This window comes from Lynx rufus, unplaced genomic scaffold (genome assembly GCF_022079265.1).
Source record: "Lynx rufus isolate CCGP_SWC_20201006 ecotype Redwood Valley unplaced genomic scaffold, mLynRuf1.p SCAF_2, whole genome shotgun sequence".
NCBI classification, from domain to species: domain Eukaryota; kingdom Metazoa; phylum Chordata; class Mammalia; order Carnivora; family Felidae; genus Lynx; species Lynx rufus.
Window position 1 is genome coordinate 124,357,069 of NW_025814834.1, and position 20,295 is coordinate 124,377,363.

Consider the following 20,295-nt stretch of genomic DNA (forward strand, 5'->3'; position numbering starts at 1 on the left):
ACTTGCCTTCCCACTCTGCCAGGCAAGCAGATTCAGCAGAGTCTAATCCAACAAGAGGTAGTTTGGGTTTCATAACTAGGACCACCCATCTTGCTGTTCTCCCAACATTGTGATAATACCCCAAATGCCTGTTTCTTGGATTCCCTCGTTAATTTAAATAAGAATAGGCTTTTTGTTTACTTAAGAAATATACCCATCACAGTTTTTGTTTCTTTGTTTTTAATCTCCATGCATGAAGGAGAAGAAGGGTGAATTTATGGAAAGGCATGGAATAGATTTCCTCAGAGCCTCCAAAGGGTATCAACCCTGCTGACACCTTGACTTCAGACTTCTGGCTTCCACACATGTGAGAGAATAAACTTATGTTGTTAAGCCACCCAGTGGTAATTTATTATGATAGCCCTACAAAACTGATATACACATATAGTTGTTTTGTTTTTTGTGGGTTTTTTTAAACGGAATCAGAAGAACATCGCCAGTGATCACCAATGATGTTCTTCTGATTCTGTTAAAACACACACACACACACACACACACACACACACACACACAAAACAACTATATGTGTGTATCAGTTTCGTAGGGCTATCATAATAAATTACCCCCGGGTGGCTTAATACAACATAAGTTTATTCTCTCAGATGTGTGGAAGCCAGAAGTCTGAAGTCAAGGTGTCAGCAGGGTTGACACCCTTTGGAGGCTCTGAGGAAATCTATTCCATGCCTTTTCCCTAACTTCCGGTGGCTGTAGGCAAACCTTGGCATTCCTTGGCTTGTAAACACACCATTCCAATTTCTACTTCCGTCACATGACCTTCTCCTCTTTTTGACTCTGTGTGTCTTCTTCTTTTCTGTCACTCTTTTTTTTTTTCAAGATTTTATCTTTTAGGTAATCTCTACACCCAACACTCAAACCCACAACACTGACATCAAGAGTCGCATGCTTTACTGACTAAGCCAGCCAGGTACCCCCTTTTCTGCCCCTTCTAAGGTCGACTGTCATTGGATTTAGGGTTCATCCTAATCCAAGATGATCTCATTTTGAGATCCTTTTTTTAATTACAAATGCAAAGATCTCGGGGCGCCTGGGTGGCGCAGTCGGTTAAGCGTCCGACTTCAGCCAGGCCACGATCTCGCGGTCCGTGAGTTCGAGCCCCGCGTCAGGTTCTGGGCTGATGGCTCAGAGCCTGGAGCCTGTTTCCGATTCTGTGTCTCACTCTCTCTCTGCCCCTCCCCCGTTCATGCTCTGTCTCTCTCTGTCCCAAAAATAAATAAACGTTGAAAATAAAATAAAATAAAATAAAATTATAAAAAAAAAAAAAAAACAAATGCAAAGATCTCTTTCCAAGTAAGGTCATATTCACAGGTATAGGAAGTTAAGGCTTGGACATATCTTTTGGGGAGACATATCATTTGGGGAAAGATCTCTTTCCAAGGAAGGTCATAGTCACCGGTACAGGGAGTTAGGGCTTGGACAAATTATTAAGTAAAACAGCAAATCAGAATTACAGACTTCTTAGATGTTAAAGGTTATTTTCACAGACCATAGCAACAATCTCTGAAGTCAGGGTGTCTCTTAATTAGAATTAACATTTACAAGAAGTTTTATGATACAAAATGAGTATCTGCTTTTCTGACTTTCTAGAAGACTAAACATTTTTCCTTATCTTATTGAGATTTCTTTTACCATAATTATGAAGGTCTGTGGTTTTTCAAGACCAAGTCCTAGAAAGCCATTAGTTAGCAACAACATGAAAAAAAATAGGTATGAGAGCTCAAAACTTACCATATGGAGGACAAAGGAGCAAAATAAAATAGACCCAGTTTTCTAATCTTAGACCAACAATTTCATTCCAAATGTCTCCTAGAGGCATATACCATATACCAGAAACCATTTTCATGCTTCTCACTTTCATACACCTCATAAATTGGCATGGATCCACTCACCATGCTGTGTCCATTCACAACCAGGAAGAAGACTTGATTAGCATTGAATTGTAAGAGCCTGCTAATTATTTTGATGAGTTCACTCATTTTGATGTGATCAGGTGCAAAGAACTCAGTTTTATCCAGGATAGGAAACTGCTTCTCACCCTTTCTTGGTTCTATTGTCACTGGGATTTGGGTAGGATACTGCTCTTGGGTAAATTTGGCATCTTTTATTCTTTGTTGCAAGGTGCAGAGCCACTTGAAGGTCTTCTCCAAGATCTTGGCATAGGAGATTGAGATAGGATGGCAGCAGCAGTGGCTCTGACTGTGGAGACAGTAACTCCTGAAAAAATTTATTAAATAGTTACTATGTCCCTTTTCTTCTGGTTCTTCCTCCTTCATACGTCCCCCTCCTCTCTTTTAACTCTTCCTCCATTGGATCCTTCCCATATGAAGGCTATAAACACGCTCAACACTTGTTCATAAAAATAAAAGCAAAAATGGCAACAAAAACCCTGTATCCTGTTTTAACCACTACTAGAATCAGTAGAACCCTTGGTCAAGGGTTGGAGTTTACTGTTTGCATTTGGCTTTTTAAAAAAGTGCACAGAGGCACCTGGGTGGCTCAGTCGCTTAAGCATCCAAATCTCAATCTCAGCTCAGGTCCTGATCTGAGCCCTGTGTTTAAGCCCCATCTTGGGCTCCACGTTGGGCATGAAGCCTACTTAAAAGAAAAAAAAGATATATAAATATACACATATATAGTTAATAATTAATGTATGATAATTATACATAACATGTAACATATTATATAATAATATGGCTTAGTATGTATAATAATTAAAATATATTATTATTATTAATTATATGCACAGAAATTAAGGGTACTAGAGAGACTGTGGTTCACATTGGCTATCATAAGCTCCCTGTCTATTCAGGGAAAGAAAATTAGAGCATAACAAAATAATCTGATAGGTAGAGAGATTATGACATATTCAGAAATGAAAGAGCTGGATGAGGTCAAAGAGACAGTAGTGGGAGAAAAGGCTGCAAGAACTAGACAGATTAAAATAAAGGTTGCAGTCAAATGATTAGATATGAAAGTTTAAAATCCTTTTTTTTAAATGTTTATTTTTAAGAAAGAGAAAGAGCACAAGTGGGTGAAGGGCAGAGAGTGAGGGCGACAGAGTATCCAAAGCAGGCTATGCACCAACAGCAGCGAGAAACCCCATGCGGGGTTTGAACTCAGGAACTGTAAGGTCATGACCTAAGCCAGTGTCAGATATTCAACCCACTGAACCACCCAGGTGCCCCTGAAAGTTTAAATTCCCGATGAGGAAAAATTCTTAGTGAATGATCAAGGGTGTGGTCATGGATGCCCAAAATAAATTCAATGTCTCTTGAAATGAAAAGGCCAAGGAAGACATTATATAAATTGTCCACATAGACATGAATGTCACCCAAGATGAGAGCAAACCAATGAAGTAATCAAAAAGACCGTAAGCCAATTCCTTATTCCTACGAATAAAGGGGACTATCCAAGGTAGTCAGTAACTGACAACAATGAGGAGGGACAGAAGATTCTTCAGCTGCATGATGTAAACTTCAAATAAAGTAGAGGTTGTAATTACACAACCAAGTACAAGTAATGGTTTGGCAGTGTCATTGGGGAATTACAATGACAGTCTAGTTTTCAGCTCTAACATGGGTGGGGCATAGAAGAATAATTGCCACCATGGAAAGGGCAGCATGGCTTGTGGTGTCCTTAAGGGAGAGCTATTAGAGAAGAAGAAGACTTGAGGTAGGGACAAGACCAGTTGGGAGACTGTTGCTGCATCTGGGTGAGAAAGGATGATGGCCCAACTACCCAGTAGCAGTGAGAATAAAAAGAAGGAAATATGTCCTAATGGTATAAAGGAGATAGATTGCTTTGATAACTAATTAAGTGTAAAGAATAAATAGGAAGGATAAAGGACAACTTTCAGGATGCTCTTTTGGGCAAATGGATAATATGCTCTTTACTGAAACGGGGAAGAGCAGGTATATAAACATCAATAATGAGATCGGGTTTTGATCTTCTCCCTCTGCGAATACAAATATATTCTAGGTTCATGGAAAAGATTGGGGCTACAGAGATGAATTTGAGAACCATCATCCCTGAATAGAAGTCAAAGGTAAATAAGTGAAAGAGATCACTTAGGGAGGGTATTTTGTTTTGTTTTAATGAATGAATGAAACCTCTTTGTATCTGTGGCTCTACATTATTCTTTATTCTGTCGGTCAGTGGTCCTGATTTGTTATCTTTGTTTAACTTGTTCCCCATCACCCTCTTGACAATCATTGAATGTCTCCATTGTGCCATGTGTTGAAATACAAAAGTAAAAAGCATAGTTCTTTCCCCGCTGCTTCTCTAACCTGTCACTACTTCTCTGAGGCACTTGCCTGTTTTACCAGCCTCCTTATGCTGTCATGAACTTCAATTATTCATAAGAGTATGAACTCTTTCTCCCATTAGAATATAAACTCCCTAAGGGCAGAGACCTTGTGTCATTTTCTGAAGCATTCTCAGACACTAAACAGTGCCTGAACCAAAGTAGTCTCACCAAAAATATTTATTAAAGTAATGAATGAAAAAGAACAAAGATTGGCATACAAGCTTGATATGGTAAACTCTTATAAACCAATATAACAAATAGTATGGAAGTCAGTGCCATTCTGGTTAAATTTATTATTTGTTAATTGAATTAGAAAGGAAAAATAAGCAAGCAGAAAATAACAATGACTGCATCTCATACCCATGAAGATGGCTATCAAAAAAAAAAAAAAAAGAAAGAAAGAAAGCACCAAGTGTGGGCAAGAATGTGGGGAAATTGGAATCCTTATGCAATGTTGTTAAAAATGTAAAATGGTACAGCCACTGTGAAAAACAGTATGATCTTTCCTCAAAAAATCTAAGGCAGAATTATTATTATATGATCCAGCAATTCCACTTCTAGTAAATACCTAAAAGAATTGAAAGCTGAGACTCAAACAGATAAGCAAACATCCCTGTTCACAGTGGCCAAAAGGTGGAAGTGTCCCTCAGTGGATGAATGGATAGGCAAAATATGGCACATACATTTGATGAACTATCATTCAGCCCTAAAAAGGAAGTAAATTCTGAAATGCATAGATAAACCCTGAGGACACGTTAAGTGAAATAAGCTAGTAACAAAACAACAGATATCATTTGTATAATTCCACTTACTGTACTTGAGGTATCTGAAGTAGTCAAATTCATACAGACAGAAAGTAAATTAGTGGTTACCAAGGGCTGAGAGGACTGCAGAATAGGGAGTTAGTATTTAATGGACATATTGTTTCCATTTTGCAAGATGAAGAGTTCTGGAAATGGATGGTGGTGATGGTTGCATAAGGAAGGCAATGCACTTAAACAGTACTAGAGTATACATTTAAAAAAGGTTCACTGGGTTAAGCGTCCAACTCTTTATATTGGCTCAGGTCACGATCTCACCGTTGGTGGGATGGAGCCCAGTATCCGGCACTGTGCTGACAGCGTGGAGCCTGCTTGGGATTCTCTCTCTCTCTCTCTCTCTCTCTCTCTCTCTCTCTCTCTCTCTCCCTCCCTCCCTCCCTCCCTCCCTCTCTCTGCTCCTCTCCCAAAATACTTGCTCTGTCTCCCAAAATAAATAAACATGAAACAAAATAAATAAACATGAAAATGCTTAATATGCTACATTTTATGTGTATTTTACCACAATTTTTAAGAATTAATTTTAAATAGAAACCAAGCACAATTAAAAAAAAAAAAAAGATGACTGAACAGCAATCCACATCAGTCAGAACCCACTGGGAAAAAAGACACGGACCAGAAGCCAGCTTGACTACCTGGCCATCGGAGCCAGAAGCCAGAGGCGGGGCCAGGCGGGGCCAGGCCAAGCCTGGGGCTCCGCGCAAGGCTGGGCCGCACGGCGAGGCTGCTGGTAAACTGGGTCACCGGCGGACTGGGCCGCCACTGCGCAGGCGCATATGGCGGCTGCCTAGGCGCCTTTTAAACATACCGGAAGTGACGTCTGTAACGCTGAGACAGGTTCAGGGAAGGTTCGTGTAGGTGAGCAGGGCGGGGGGCCGTGGTCCTGGGCCGCTATGAGCTGCACCATCGAGAAGATCCTGACAGACGCCAAGACGCTGCTGGAGCGGCTGCGAGAGCACGACGCGGCTGCAGAGTCGCTAGTGGATCAGTCCGCCGCGCTGCACCGGCGGGTGGCCGCTATGAGGGAGGCGGGGACGGCGCTTCCGGACCAGGTCGGGCAGAGGGTAGGGGGCCGTGCCCGCGGGTTCTGTGCACCGGGAGGGGTGGAGGGCATAGGACGGTGGGAACCCGGCTTTAAATTTATGCCTGCTCTCAGAGGGTGGCGGTGAGACCTTTCTGCGGGGTCGGGGCTGAGAATGCTGCCCTGGAGCCCCGCGGTTGCATCCGCGGCTGTTTTCCTGTTAACGGCGCGCTTAGTCTGTCTCTGTTTGTCCAGTATCAAGAAGATGCACCCGATATAAAGGACATGTCCAAATTCAAACCTCACATTCTGCTGTCCCAAGAGAACACACAGATTAGAGACTTGCAGCAGGAAAACAGAGGTTAGTCAGGTCTTTTTCTGTAGTTATTATTTTCTAATATCCAATAATGTTTCAAAAGTTCTTGCCAAACTAACTTCACATCTTATATATATCTCCGGATTAGTACTTTGAAAAAGCGTTATCCCTTGCTGGCCCAGTAACAATAAAGTTTACGTTACCCTTTTTAAGGTCATCTGACTGATTTTGCATTTATAGACTGCTTACCAAAGGGGGTGCTTAGTAGAGTTGAATTATTGCATGGCTTATTTGTGTATCCCCATATGGATATTTGCATAAGAAAAGAGTTAATATCCTCAAGAGCCTAAATTTTTTTTTATTAATTGACATAAACACTAAGATTGAAGAAGTTTTTAAAATGTTCTTGTGCAAGGTGGAAGAAATGAATTTTATCCTCAGGGTATATATTCTCAGGTTTAATGAGTAAATTATCAATGATAGTATGAAGTTATTTGTATGTCAGTTTACAGAGAGCTTTCACATATATCATCACATTATATTCTCATATCTTCATTTTGAGGTAGATAAGCCAGTATTTAATATTACAATGCAGTTAATAGGCTCAGAGAGGTTAAATGATTTGCATAGGAGTAGTAGTAAGCTAGTAACTCACAGAATTGAACCGAAACCCATGTCTTCTGGTTCTACATCCCATGTTGTTTCTACCAGACTATGCTGCCTCTGCCTAGAAAGTTATTTTTCAGATAGACCTTAACTGTTGAGTTTTGTGGACTTAAACACTGAGTTATAACTTTGCATTCACAATATCTCATGGACTGTCATAAAATTCCAACTTTAAGAGCTTTGGCTTTGAGAGCTCTCTCTCAGACATCACTGCCAAGTGATTTTATTTATTTATTTTCTTATAGAGCTATGGGTTTCCTTGGAGGAACACCAGGATGCTTTGGAACTCATCATGAGCAAGTACCGGAAACAGATGTTACAATTAATGGTTGCTAAAAAGGCCGTGGATGCTGAACCAGTCCTGAAAGCTCACCAGTCTCACTCTGCAGTAAGAAATTTTGATGAATAAGTTCTAAATGAACAGGATTGAAATCTTGAATTGTTTTAAATTGTTTGCTTGTTTTTGAAGAAAAGTAAGCTTGTTTTCCTTTCATGTTTATCATATTTGCTTTGATTTCCCTATACCTTTGTAAGGATATGAATAGAAAGAAGGGGGGTAAGGGACTGTTCAGGTGCTTTTCTCTGAGTGGGATTAAGGTTCTTCCCTTCCTCACCAAGATCTCTTTTCAAGATTAATGGATGCTTAGTTCCTTGACCAAACATAATGCCAGGTAGTGCTGAAGGTGCTCAGTAACTATTTGGTTGCTTATTAAATTTTTTTAAATGTTTTATTTATTTTTTGTGAGACAGACACACAGAGTGAGCAGGGGAGGGGCTGAGAGAGAGAGAGAGAGACAGAATCCAAAGCAGGCTCCAGGCTCCAAGCTGTCAGCACAGAGCCCAATGCGGGGCTCAAACTCACAAATCACGAGATCATGACCTGAGCCGAAGTTGGACGCTCAACCCACTGAGCCACCCCGGCGCCCCAATATTTAGTTGGTTATTATTGTACTTTCACTAAACTATAAGCTCCTTGATTGTAAGGAGCATGAATTCTTCTTTTATCCCTAACATAGTACCTGGCACATAGCAGGCAGTCAGTAAACCTTTATTAAACTGAACTACATAGCATCATACTATGTTGTCAGAAGTATGGTTTTAAAAAAATACATGGCGTAGTTTCTATAGTTTGGTTGCTTATGATTTAATTTGGGAGACCTAGTAATTGTGCTTATGTTTGTAGAGTGTTTCATAGTTGTCATTGTACATTCACATGTACTATATCATTTAAAACGGGATTAAAAGATGGGCACCTATTTGCTCCAGGGAATTTATGAAAGATAAGTTGCATCTTATATTCCTTTGAAAGCATTTTACTGACTTAACAAAAGTCTTAGGGAGCAGGAATATTTTAAATATGTGAATAGCTCTCATCTAGAAGAGAAAAATAAACGATTTTCTGTTATCTGGAGGAAAAAACTTGAACCTTAAAAGAGACAGTTTAGTTTGGGGCGCCTGGGTGGCTCAGTTGGTTTAGCATTGGACTTCAGCTCAAGTCATGATGTCACGGTTCATGGGTTCAAGCCCTGCGTCAGGCTCTGTGCTGACAGCGCAGAGCCCACTTTGGATCTTGTCCCCCTCTCTCTCTTCACCTCACTCACTCTCTCTCAAAAATAAACATTTAAAAAAGAAAAAAAAAAACAAAACCAGTTTAACTCACATGAAAAACTTGCGAAGAGATATGTCCAATGATAGAATAAGGTACCTTGGAATGCAGTGAGCTTCCTGCCAATAAATATACTCAAATTTAAGTTAAACAGCCACTTAGAGATGTTGTTCAATGGCCAGTGGTTGGTTAGACTAGAATCAATCTTTTGAAAACAAATTATTTATTTGTGAATACCACAAGATAACTTGATTATATCTTTGCCTCTTCAGACTCAGATTGTGATGAAACTCCTGTGTAACTTCTATAGCATAGATTAAAGGAATTTTTTAACTCATAATGTATATGTTCTCGTGAACATCTATAGAAAAGATAACTTTTCACCTTTGTCCTTTCTTAATCTTAATCTTTACAGGAAATTGAGAGTCAGATTGACAGAATCTGTGAAATGGGAGAAGTGATGAGGAAAGCAGTTCAGGTGGATGATGACCAATTTTGTAAGATTCAGGAAAAACTAGCCCAATTAGAGGTAAGATTGTTGCTATTATAGGGTCACAATATTCAGGGAGTTTTCTTAGAGTCCAGAAGGTATGCCATTGCTATCCTAGGCAGTGTATTGATGTTTTCTGTGTGTTCGTGATTTAAAATTAAAACTCCTGTTCTACATCCTTTCCAAGAAAGTAAATACAATCAGCAGCAAACAATGAAAATGCCAACTATGTATTGGCTAGAAATTGAGATATTACCATATTGAGAGGATAGAGAGAGTAGAAGAGACAGATTACATGTGAGCTAAAATCCCTCCTCTGCTATAAAAGGAAATCAGATAATGTCTTAAATTGATCATCAAGAAATAGCAGTACAGGGGCACCTGGGTGGCTCAGTTGGTTAAGCATCCAACTTCGGCTCAAGTCATGACCTCGCGGTTCATGAGTTCGAGCCCCACATTGGGCTCTGTGCTCACAGCTCAGAGCCTAGAGCCTGCTTCAGATTCTGTGTCTCCCTCTCTGCCCCTCTCCCACTCACACTCTCTCTTTCAAAAATAAACATTAAAAATATATATATAGCAGTACAGGCATAATAATTACTATTAATTATTCATTTATTAACTATGGAAGTAAGTACCAAAAGAAATAGATAAAAGTTTTAAAAGTAGTTGCCCTTGGGGAACAAAGCCAAGGGCATGCTATTTATTTTATAAGCCTTACAGTTTTGATTTTTTAAAGGCTCTTTTCATGTAATATTTTTATTATAATAGCAATAATTTACCAAGGGAAAAAAAAAGACCTGGAGGTATTAGAATCCCATAAAATTATTAAGAAAACACATAACAGTAAATCATTTGAATGTTGCTTTTTACAAGATGCTGTCATGGCCCCTTTGAGAAATATCAGAGAGAAAGAGAGGATCCCTGCACAGAGTCTACTGAAAGGAATAAGACTAGTACTTATATGATATGAAATGGTTTGTACATGCTAGGAGAGATGCACAGTACTAAGGGAAGCACTTTATATGTTAGACGATTTAATGACCATGGACGCAGACTCTTGATGAAGCCTAAAAATGCTATGGTTTCCTAGAATTTCCTACAGAGAGAATGAGGATACAGAGTGCAAGCTGCCCTAGCTGGAAATCAAAGGGAGAGACAAGGTCCCAAGTAGGAATTAGGAGTTAGTTAAAACAGTAGAACAACCTTGTCTATACTATCCCTGATGTACCTCAACTATGGAAATAGCCCTAAGGAAATGTGGAACAAATTTTACTCAGTATTTTAAGTGGAAAGGACACCAACATCAGATTGAAACCCTAGCAGTATCACATCCACGTTGTCTGCGTTTGGACAAGTTTTTGGACTTTGGTGAGCCACAGTGTCCTCGTCTTCTAGAGAACATGGATGTAGGGAATGGTACCTGCCCTACATGTTGTTGTGAGATGATGTATGTAGGACACCCACTGGTACCTGGCTGTGGACCCATGAGTAGTTTCTTCTCCTTTTCTTCCTTCCTCCAAAACTGTAGCACATTCAGGAGAAAAGACTGAGCACAGTAAAAACATTATTAGGAATTTAAAAGGTAGAAGAAATAGTAGTAAAACTAGTGGGAACCACAAAAAGTACAACAAGCACCGAATACCTCAGGTGGAGAGAGACTTTGGTTTTTTTTCCTTGTAATCCTAACATGTGGTTTATATAAATTACTCAGTAAATGTATATTAAATGATTAATAATTAGTATTTTAGGAAATTCTCAGTTATTTTGTTTCTTTCAAATGTTTAAAATTAATATGCTTTCTGTTCCTGGCCCAAAACAATGTATTCTGATACAGTTTGACAATCAAAATACTGAAATAAACATACCTTTTTTTTTCCAGCTTGAAAATAAGGAACTTCGAGAATTATTGTCCATCAGCAGTGAATCTCTTCAGGTCAGGAAGGAAAACTCAATGGACACTGCTTCCCAAGCCATCAAATAACTCCACTTCTGAATGACAGCTGGAGATTGTCAAGGAAGGAAGTTATTATCTTTCTATTTGAGTATTGTCCATGTAATGTCTTGCCTCAGACTTGATTTAGTGTTGATTAAAGGTATCAGGTGGCAGTTCAGAAATTCGAAATCAGATTGGCTGTCCACAAAACAGTTTTTGGGTGTGTTCGTGAAAATACACACTGAGTTTCACCATTCCTTTCTCTGAGAGACTACTTTTAATTTTCAGTTCTGGGACCTTGATTTATATAAACTGTGTTACCAGTTCCTTTTTGTTTGTTCATATCTCTGAAACTTAGAGCCTTTTATTATAAGCCAGCAATTTTATTTTATATAGGATTGTAAATTACAATTCTAAAAAATTTTTAAAAGAGATTAGCTTTTTAAATCTACTTGGCATACACCTAGATTTTTTTTCCAGTTGAGAAAAGTAATACAGTTCCATAGAACTAGATTAGTAGATTCTCTGATTTGTAACGTCATTCACCTCCTATGAAGTTTTAAGTCTCTCTGGTGCTAAGAGTTGGCACTTTATGACCTGGTGTCTTTACTCTTAATTTGAGAGAACCTACTGCTAGTCCCCAAGAAACATACTTGAAAATAAGTCCACCTTTTTTCTAGTGATAGTAAAGTCATTGTATTGTTCAAAGAATCCTGAGAAATTTGTCCCGTGTATGTGCATATACACATGTACTCTTAGTTAAATCCTAAAGGTAGCTTTTATTTATTCTATTTGATATTAATAGTCAATTTTTCAATATTGTCCTCATAGGAAATCTTCAACTTGGGTGATTCACCCAGTTGAAGAGCATATGATAGGTTTATTCACATCATGGTTTTTAATGTACAACATTCTGTTTACTATACATAGAACTTCTTTTTATAGTTGAGTACCATCACTTACTTGGATGTCTTTCATTATTAGTACTGGCAGTTGGCTTTCTTCTTAGATCCACTTTTCACAAGGAAACAAAAGTTTATCACCTAATGAGAGTTATTACATTCATCGTGTTGTGCAGACGATAAAGCAGTGTTGAGATTCAAATGCTGAGTGGTCAACTAGGCTCACTCATCGACTCATTCTCCCATCTCAATTTAGTCACATGTGATATTTACAAATTACTTCATGTTATACTGTCAGATTAGGTTTGCCTAAAAATAATTGAAATAACAAATCCTAAACCTGTCCACATTTTCCAGTAGTACTAAGCACCATACTGCATAGGAGAGACCCAGTATTAAAAAGAGTTTTTTGTTTGTGCTTTGTGTGATGTAAACTTTCATACTGCCATAAAGAATTAATTCCAATTAAAACAATAAAACTTCACTAAGATATCCTAAAAGCATCTGATCCCAGTAATACTGAAATGACTTTGCCTATAGTGGTGGTCTTTAATAATCAGGTATTTTAGAATTTGTCAAATTTCTATTCAAAGTCCTATACAGAATTTGAAAAATACTACCACCCCCAGTGTAGGCATTTTTATCTTGTTTTCCAAGAGTAAGTAAACCTTTAGTCCAGCCATTTGGCTTGAAGTATATACCCTAAGTGCCACTGTGTGTCCCACAGTTCCACTCAGGAGGCAGTGGACTATAAAGGGCCATCAAATGGCCCATTAAAATATGACATGGTGTCTCTTTATCTGCCTTATGTTCCTTTAAGGGTGTTTATAAAGTACTTTACATCTTAGATATCAGTATAAATATCTATGTTAACTTTTCACCCCGGCAAATCAAAAGCTTGAAGTCTGAGTCTAAAGAGCTCTCAGCACCCTACATAATGTAATTCTGGCTAGTGTTAATATGAATGTTTCTAATAAAAACTTCATTTTGAGAATAACAGTTAATTTTATTCCGCAGTGAGTCTAATTATCAGGAAATAAAAAGGTCTATTTTTCACATAATAGCAACATGTCAAGTAGACAGGGCTTTTCATAAATATTTTATAATTAGCATGATGTAGTCAGATGTATAAGTCTACAAATAGTTGCATCTAAAATGGTTTTAGAAGGGTACTTCCATGGCTCAGTCGGTTGAGCATGATTCCAGCTCGGGTCATGATCCCAGGTTTGTTGGATTGAGCCCCACATCGGGCTCCATGCTGAGCTTGACCCTGCCTGAGATTCTCTCTTCTCTCTCCTTCTGCCCTCTCTACCCGGCTCATGTGCTGGCTCTCTCCCTCTCTCTCAACTAACTAAACGAACAAATAAATGAATAAATAAAATAGTTTTAGACATTTCCTCATGATTTAGAAATTCAAAATTATATGATTACAAATCAAATTACAAAAACTGAGTTTAGAAGTACCTTGAAAAATGCTTAAATATTACTGATCTTACCTTAATACCTTTTACCTTGACTTATATTGATAATTTTCACATAATTTGATTCAAACATTGAAGGTCCATTCCGTGTTCCCCAAAATTGTTTGCTGACTACTGAAATAGAAACTTAGGAATGGGATCCAGGAATTTGTATTTTTTTTTTTTTAATTTTTTTTTTCAACGTTTATTTATTTTTGGGACAGAGAGAGACAGAGCATGAACGGGGGAGGGGCAGAGAGAGAGGGAGACACAGAATCGGAAACAGGCTCCAGGCTCTGAGCCATCAGCCCAGAGCCTGACGCGGGGCTCGAACTCCCGGACCGCGAGATCGTGACCTGGCTGAAGTCGGACACTTAACCGACTGCGCCACCCAGGCGCCCCCAGGAATTTGTATTTTATAATCATCCCAGATAACTTCTACGGATACTAGTTTGAGAATGTCTAATCTGCTATGTACCAGGCACTTCATTTGGAGTTACGAATAGAAAAAAGGTGAGGGAAAGGCGTTGACACTGTTTTTGAAGAAAAATTTGGTAGAGGAGACAAGTATACATATAATTACAGGGCAGTGATAAATCCAATATGAGAATGTATAGGATACAGGGAAGGCTCTATGAGGAGGAGAAAGCTTGGTGCTTTCTAGTTATTCTATAATCTCCATTTCAACTATACCTCATTTTACATACACTCAGGCACAAGGAGGTTATGCTATCTGTCTAAACTGGAACCAAGATTCCAACCTAGAGAGACCCTTAAACATACTCTTAACCACTAAGTTAGGATGCCTTTAAATGCCAAATACGGGTCAGAGTTCAAGTGGTTCTTGATTGGCAAAATCTATTTTTACTAATAGTGCAAAAGAAACACCACAGCCCATATGTTAGAAAATATGAATTCAATAAATGGAGTCTTAACTCATGAGACGTAATTGTCCTCTCTTTTCTAGAGTGGTGCAGCTGAGACCATGTGTGCCTACGATTAAACAATGTTTAATCGGTGGTCTTACCTACATACAAAGAGTGCAGTGCTGTCTTTCAAATCCGCCTCCTGAGCATGCCATTTTTCATCCTTCATGCTCTTTTCTTGTGGTTGCAAGGTCGGTGCTGTGCCAGATTCCATGTCCCTACTGAAGGCAGGAAGATAAAGGGAAATGGCCTGTGCCAGCTCTGTGTATCCTCTTTTACGAAGGAAAGCAAAGCTTTCCCCGAAATTCCAGACAGATTTCCCCTTGTCTTAATTTGCCTGCCTCTTTAAATGGTAACTTCTATCTTCAAAGGAGGCTGTGTACATAGCTGCCTCAGATAAAGTCGGTATTCCATTAGCAAGGAGGAAAGAGTATTGAGAAAGCAACTAACAAGGTCTGACAAGTCCTTTTACTCTGAATCATTCTTAATAAGTGAAAGTTGAAGGTGTTGGTGTTGAGTGGCCAAGAGTGGCTGTGGCAGACAACTGTCATTTCTTTCCTGGCTGCCCAATATCATTCCTATCCTGTTAGGGAGTCCCTCACCTAATGAGGCAGAGGCCTTCCTCCCTCCTAAGAAATTTAAGTGTCAGATGTTTTCCCAGCCTCTTTTGCAGCTAAGGAAGATATATCTGCTTTAAACTTTAAAGTTAGGCATACAAATAAGCAGGGAACTATGCAGAATTCCTTTTGAGTAAAGGCCTACAACACTGGCTACTATGTCCAGTTCCACAGAGGAACAGCCCAAGCGGCTTTAGTGACAACATTTCAGTATCCAGTGTCAGCAAAGTCAATGGTGCGGCTGCAGTGTCTCTGCCACACAGTGAGATCTTCAATGAAGCAATTATCTGAAGTGATTAGAGGCTCTGTAGCCTCTCATTTTGGTTTTCTGCCTGTCTTAGAGATCCTGAGGATTGCCTTTTAATAAAATCACTTTTTGTTAAAATTAACCTGACTTGCCTCTAATTAAGAACGCTGATCAAATAAGCATAGTCTAAAAAACAACTGTGCAAATACAAATTTTGCCAATACTTTATACATAATTTTGCACTTACGTTTTAATATTTAACACTTAGAAAAGGATATGTAACATGCAAATAAGCTATCAAACATAATCATTCATCACCTAACTTAAGAATTAGAACATCACCCATACTTTGCATTTATTTAAGCTCCTTTCCTATTCTCCCCATCTCCCTACTCCCTCTTTTTGATAGTTCTACCACATGCAAAAAGATCTAAAATATGTATGCATCCCTAAAGTGACATTTTTTAGTTTTGTTCCATTTTGATTTCTATAAAAATGGTACCATATTTTACATAGTCTATAGGGATTTGATATTTTCAACTGAACATGTTTCTAAAAATAGTTTTGTACATAGCTGCCATTTATTTCCACTGATGTTCACTATTTCATTGTGTGATCATATAATGTATTAAGAGATACATATATAATACTACAATTATGCATTTTGTAAATCCTTGCTAATATCTGACTTCCTGAATTTTAATTCTCCATCCACCTTTATATTAGATACATTTCACAATAAGCAGTTATATTGCACATTTTTCAGTATTTCACTTGCAGGTGTCTCAGCAACTTTTAGAGGGAATTAAGGACTATTATCTGCTAATATAATGGAAAGCAGATGATGCTTTTTCTTTTGTCACCCACAAAGAATGCTAAAGAGGAGGCAGAACCTTCAGAGCTGAATGAATTGCAATTTACTCAACATTTCATCTAGCCTAAAAATACAAGAGGAATTGATGGAAGTGGATTTCTATATGTTATTGATCCTAAGCTTGATTTTTATTTCATATGTTAACATCCCTGTAATTGGGATATGTCTTACACATGTAGGGGTTTGTGGTGTAGTTGACTGTAAGCATAAGCATAATTGGCTGTGTTCCTGGTGGCATGACTGGACAAAGGTAAGCTCTTGCTATTTTGGTCAAGAAACTATTTTAAGCACTATTTGAGAAGGGAGTAGGGGTTCAGCTGTTTTCTGTGAACTTTCCATTCATGTGAACCTTCTGGTAAGATCAAGAGAGTGCCAGCATAAGAACTTGGGAGTATGGCTATATTCGTTCTTTACTGCTATATAACAGATGACCACAAATTTCCCACCTTAAAACAATGCCCATTTCTTCTCTTACAGTTCTGTAGGTCAGCAGTCCATGCAGGGTTTAACTAGGTTCCCATCTAATGATGTCACAAGGCTGAAATCAAGGTGTCACCATAGGCTAGGCATCTCATCTGAGGCTCTGGGCCCCCTCCCAAGCTCACATGGTTGTTGGCAAAATTCATTTCTATACAGGTGTAAAACTCCCAGGACTTCAAGGCCAAAAGGAGATCACTCTCCAACCTTCCTTGTCTCCCATCTCTAGACTCCCTTTTAAGAGCTTACGTTAGGCCCAACCAGAATAACCCCCTCTTGATTAACCCAACTGATTGGAGATCTTAATTACACCTGCAGTAATCTCTTTGCCATAAAGGAGATATGAGGTATCCTCTAATATCCACAGGTCTAGCCCATGCTCAAGGGCAGGGGACTATACACAGCATGTATACCACCAGGTGGTGGGATTCTTGGTAGCCATCTCACAGTTCTGCCTGCCACACAGCTTTTGCTAGCTTGAAATAAAATTCTGGACACCACAATGAAGCACTCTTAGGAAATCCTGTGTTACCAGTATTTTTGGTGGCCTAAGACTAATCCTGTGTGGAAAAACCTGCACATCTATGAGCCAAAAAGAGATTCAGTAAGATTCATCAATGTATGCTGTAATCAGTGAACTAAAGTGGGTTTTTTTTAACGTTTATTTATTTTTGAGAGAGCACACATGAGTGGAGGAGGGGCAAAGAGAGAGGAGGACAAAGACCCAAAGTGAGCTCTGTGCTAACAGCTCAACTGACTGAGCCACCCAGGTGCCCCTAGTGAACTAAAGTTTAAACAGAAAAAGGTATTTGCTTAGCTTCTATTAGTTTCCTAGAGTTACCATAACAAATTACTACAAACTGGATAGCTTAAAACAACAGAAATGTATTCTGTCACAGTTCTGATGGCTAGAAGTCTGAAATTAAGGTGTTGACAAGGTTGGTTCTTTCTGGAGGCTCTAAGGGAGAGTATGTTCCATGCCCTTTTTCTAGCTCCTGCAACTCTTGGCATTCCTTGACTTCTAGATACAGCACTGCAATTTCTACCTCAATCTTCACATGATTTTCTTCCTGTATGTGTGTGTCTGTATCCAAATATCCCTCTTCCAAGAACAGTAGTCATTTGATTAGTTGTTGCTATAATTCAGTATGACTTCATTGTAACTTGATTACATCTGCAGAGACCCTATTTCCAAACAAGGCCATGTTCTGAGATTCTGAGTAGACATAATTTTGAGAGGACAATTCAATCAAGTCCCAAAGTATCTTCCCCAAAACATTTAGTAATTATAATGGAAAAATAACAAGTTTACTATGAATAATCCTGGCAGACACCACTTTAACCAACTGATTAACGTAAACATCACTAATAATAAATTTCAACATCTTATGCCCCCTGGTATAATGCAATGAGAAAGGTACATCACCTCCATAACATTCTTTCAAATAATGCATCACCTCAATCTAACCCAGGGAAGCATCAGACAAAAACAAGTTGAGGGACGTTTACAAAATAACTGATCAACGTTCCAAAGTGTCCAGGTCACGAAAGGCAAGGAACTGTCACAGAATGGAGGAGAGTAAGGAGACAACAACTAAATGCAGGGTGTGATCCTGGATTTGATTGTGGAAGAGTAAATGGATATCAGGGAAAGAACTCATGAAACCTGAATTCATTTTGTAGTTTAGTTAATATTGTGTCAAGGTTAATCTCCTCGTTTCGAAAATTGTCCTATGGCTAAGTAAGCTTAACATAATGGAAAAGTGGGTGAAGTGTTTATGGGAACTTTCTATATAGTTTTTGTAATTCTTTTGTAAGTCTAAAACTATCTCAAAACAAAAATGTATTCCCTGGATTACTAATGAGGCTGAGCATAATATCAAATGATTATTTGCCTAACAGTTTTCTTTTTTCTAATTTTAGAGAAAGAGAGAGAGACAGAGCTCGCACACGCCGGTAGGGGTGAGGGAGACAGAGAACCTTAAGCAGGCTCCATATTCAATGCAGAGCTCGATGCGGGGCTCAATCCTGTGACCTTGGGATCATGACCAGAGCAGAAATCTAAAGTCAGACACTCAACCAACTGAGCCACGCAGGCACCCCGTACCTATACAGTTGTTCGTTTGTTTGTTTGAACATTTATTCATTTTTGAAAGACAAAGAGAGGCAGAGCATGAGCGAGGAAGGGGCAGAGAGAGGGAGACACAGAATCTGAAACAGGCTCCAGGCTCCGAGCTGTCAGCACAGAGCCCAACGCGGGGCTCAGACTCATAAACTGCAAGATCACGACCTGAGCCAAAGTCAGACGCTCAACCGACTGAGCCACCCAGGCGCCCTTAACGTTTTTTTTTAATGTAGACATTCAAGTCATTCCCCCATTTCTTTTCTTTCACTTTTTCCTATTTATAGGTATTAATTTAGTATATATTTATGATACTAATACATTATCAGTTTTACATGTTGCAAACATATATATTCTAGTTTCTTGATTTTTTAAAGTTTTTAATGCTGTCTCTTGATGAATGGAATTTTTAAAATACAGTCAAATTTATTACTACAAAGAAAGATTCAGAAGTTAGGTTTCTTCGTGAAGAAGTTTTAGGAAGACCACCAATTTACTTTGCTTATTTTTTTTTCACTTTATATACACACAAGAGTGACACATGATGAAAATGTTTTTAAAGTTTTATCTAATTAGACCTAAACCAGGTCTAAATAACTTTAAAGGAACTCCATTAACAAATATAAAAATTGTAACCAATGACAGTATTATGTCAGAGTGAAAATGGCAACATATTTTCTTCTTGCTGATGCACAAATAATGATGTATGGTACAATCAATAATGTCTTAGAATTAGTGAAATGGATAATTCATCCATTCGATGAATATTATTAAGTACTTACTGTTACGTCAGTCCCTGTCCTAGATTTAGGGGATGTAGTGATGAACCAGAGAACTGAAACTTGGACTATTGTTTAGAAAGAAGGGGAATAAACAACTAAATTCATAAATGTGTTAATTTTGTACAGCAATACATATTATGAAGACAATAAAACAAGCTAATACTGTGGAGAGCGATGGTGATAGTGGGTACTTTTACTTTAGAGAAGATCTTTGTGAGGCAGTAACATTTAAGCTAACAAGTTACTGATGAGAAAGTGCCACAAAGTGATAATTTGGGGAAACAGCATTCCAGACAGCAGCAACAGTAAATGCAAGTTCTGAGTAGAAACAAATCTGCAATGTGGGAAAAACCAAAATAGCAATGGAATTGAATCACAGTGAACCAGAGGTTAGAGATTTAGTGGGAACTAGGTCAGTTAGGGCCTTGTAGGCCATGGTAAAAGAATTTGGATTTTATTCTGAGTACAATTGGTTTCATTAGGATCTAAATTAAGTTTAATTAACAATATTCTTTTGCTCCACCCTTCCCTCTGGCTGATTCCCAGAGCTAAAGTGTTATGGTGACTACTTTTATTATTTTTTTTTTAATTTTTTTTTCAACGTTTATTTATTTTTGGGACAGAGAGAGACAGAGCATGAACGGGGGAGGGGCAGAGAGAGAGGGAGACACAGAA

The 20,295-nt window shown here is 38.6% G+C and overlaps 1 protein-coding gene and 1 pseudogene across 1 annotated transcript; one reads left to right on the top strand and one right to left on the bottom strand.

The window, feature by feature from the left end:
* Positions 1-1,833: 1,833 nt before the first annotated feature.
* LOC124516304 (microtubule-associated proteins 1A/1B light chain 3B-like) lies at positions 1,834-2,396 on the bottom strand (annotated as a pseudogene).
* Positions 2,397-6,015: 3,619 nt separating this feature from the next.
* On the top strand, positions 6,016-13,112 carry SIKE1 (suppressor of IKBKE 1). Its single transcript, XM_047084911.1, has 5 exons — positions 6,016-6,233; positions 6,458-6,563; positions 7,430-7,572; positions 9,206-9,319; positions 11,160-13,112. Exons 1-5 carry the CDS (start codon positions 6,075-6,077, stop codon positions 11,259-11,261), a joined length of 624 nt encoding a protein of 207 aa, XP_046940867.1. The 5' UTR covers positions 6,016-6,074; the 3' UTR covers positions 11,262-13,112.
* The last annotated feature ends 7,183 nt before the right edge of the window (positions 13,113-20,295 follow it).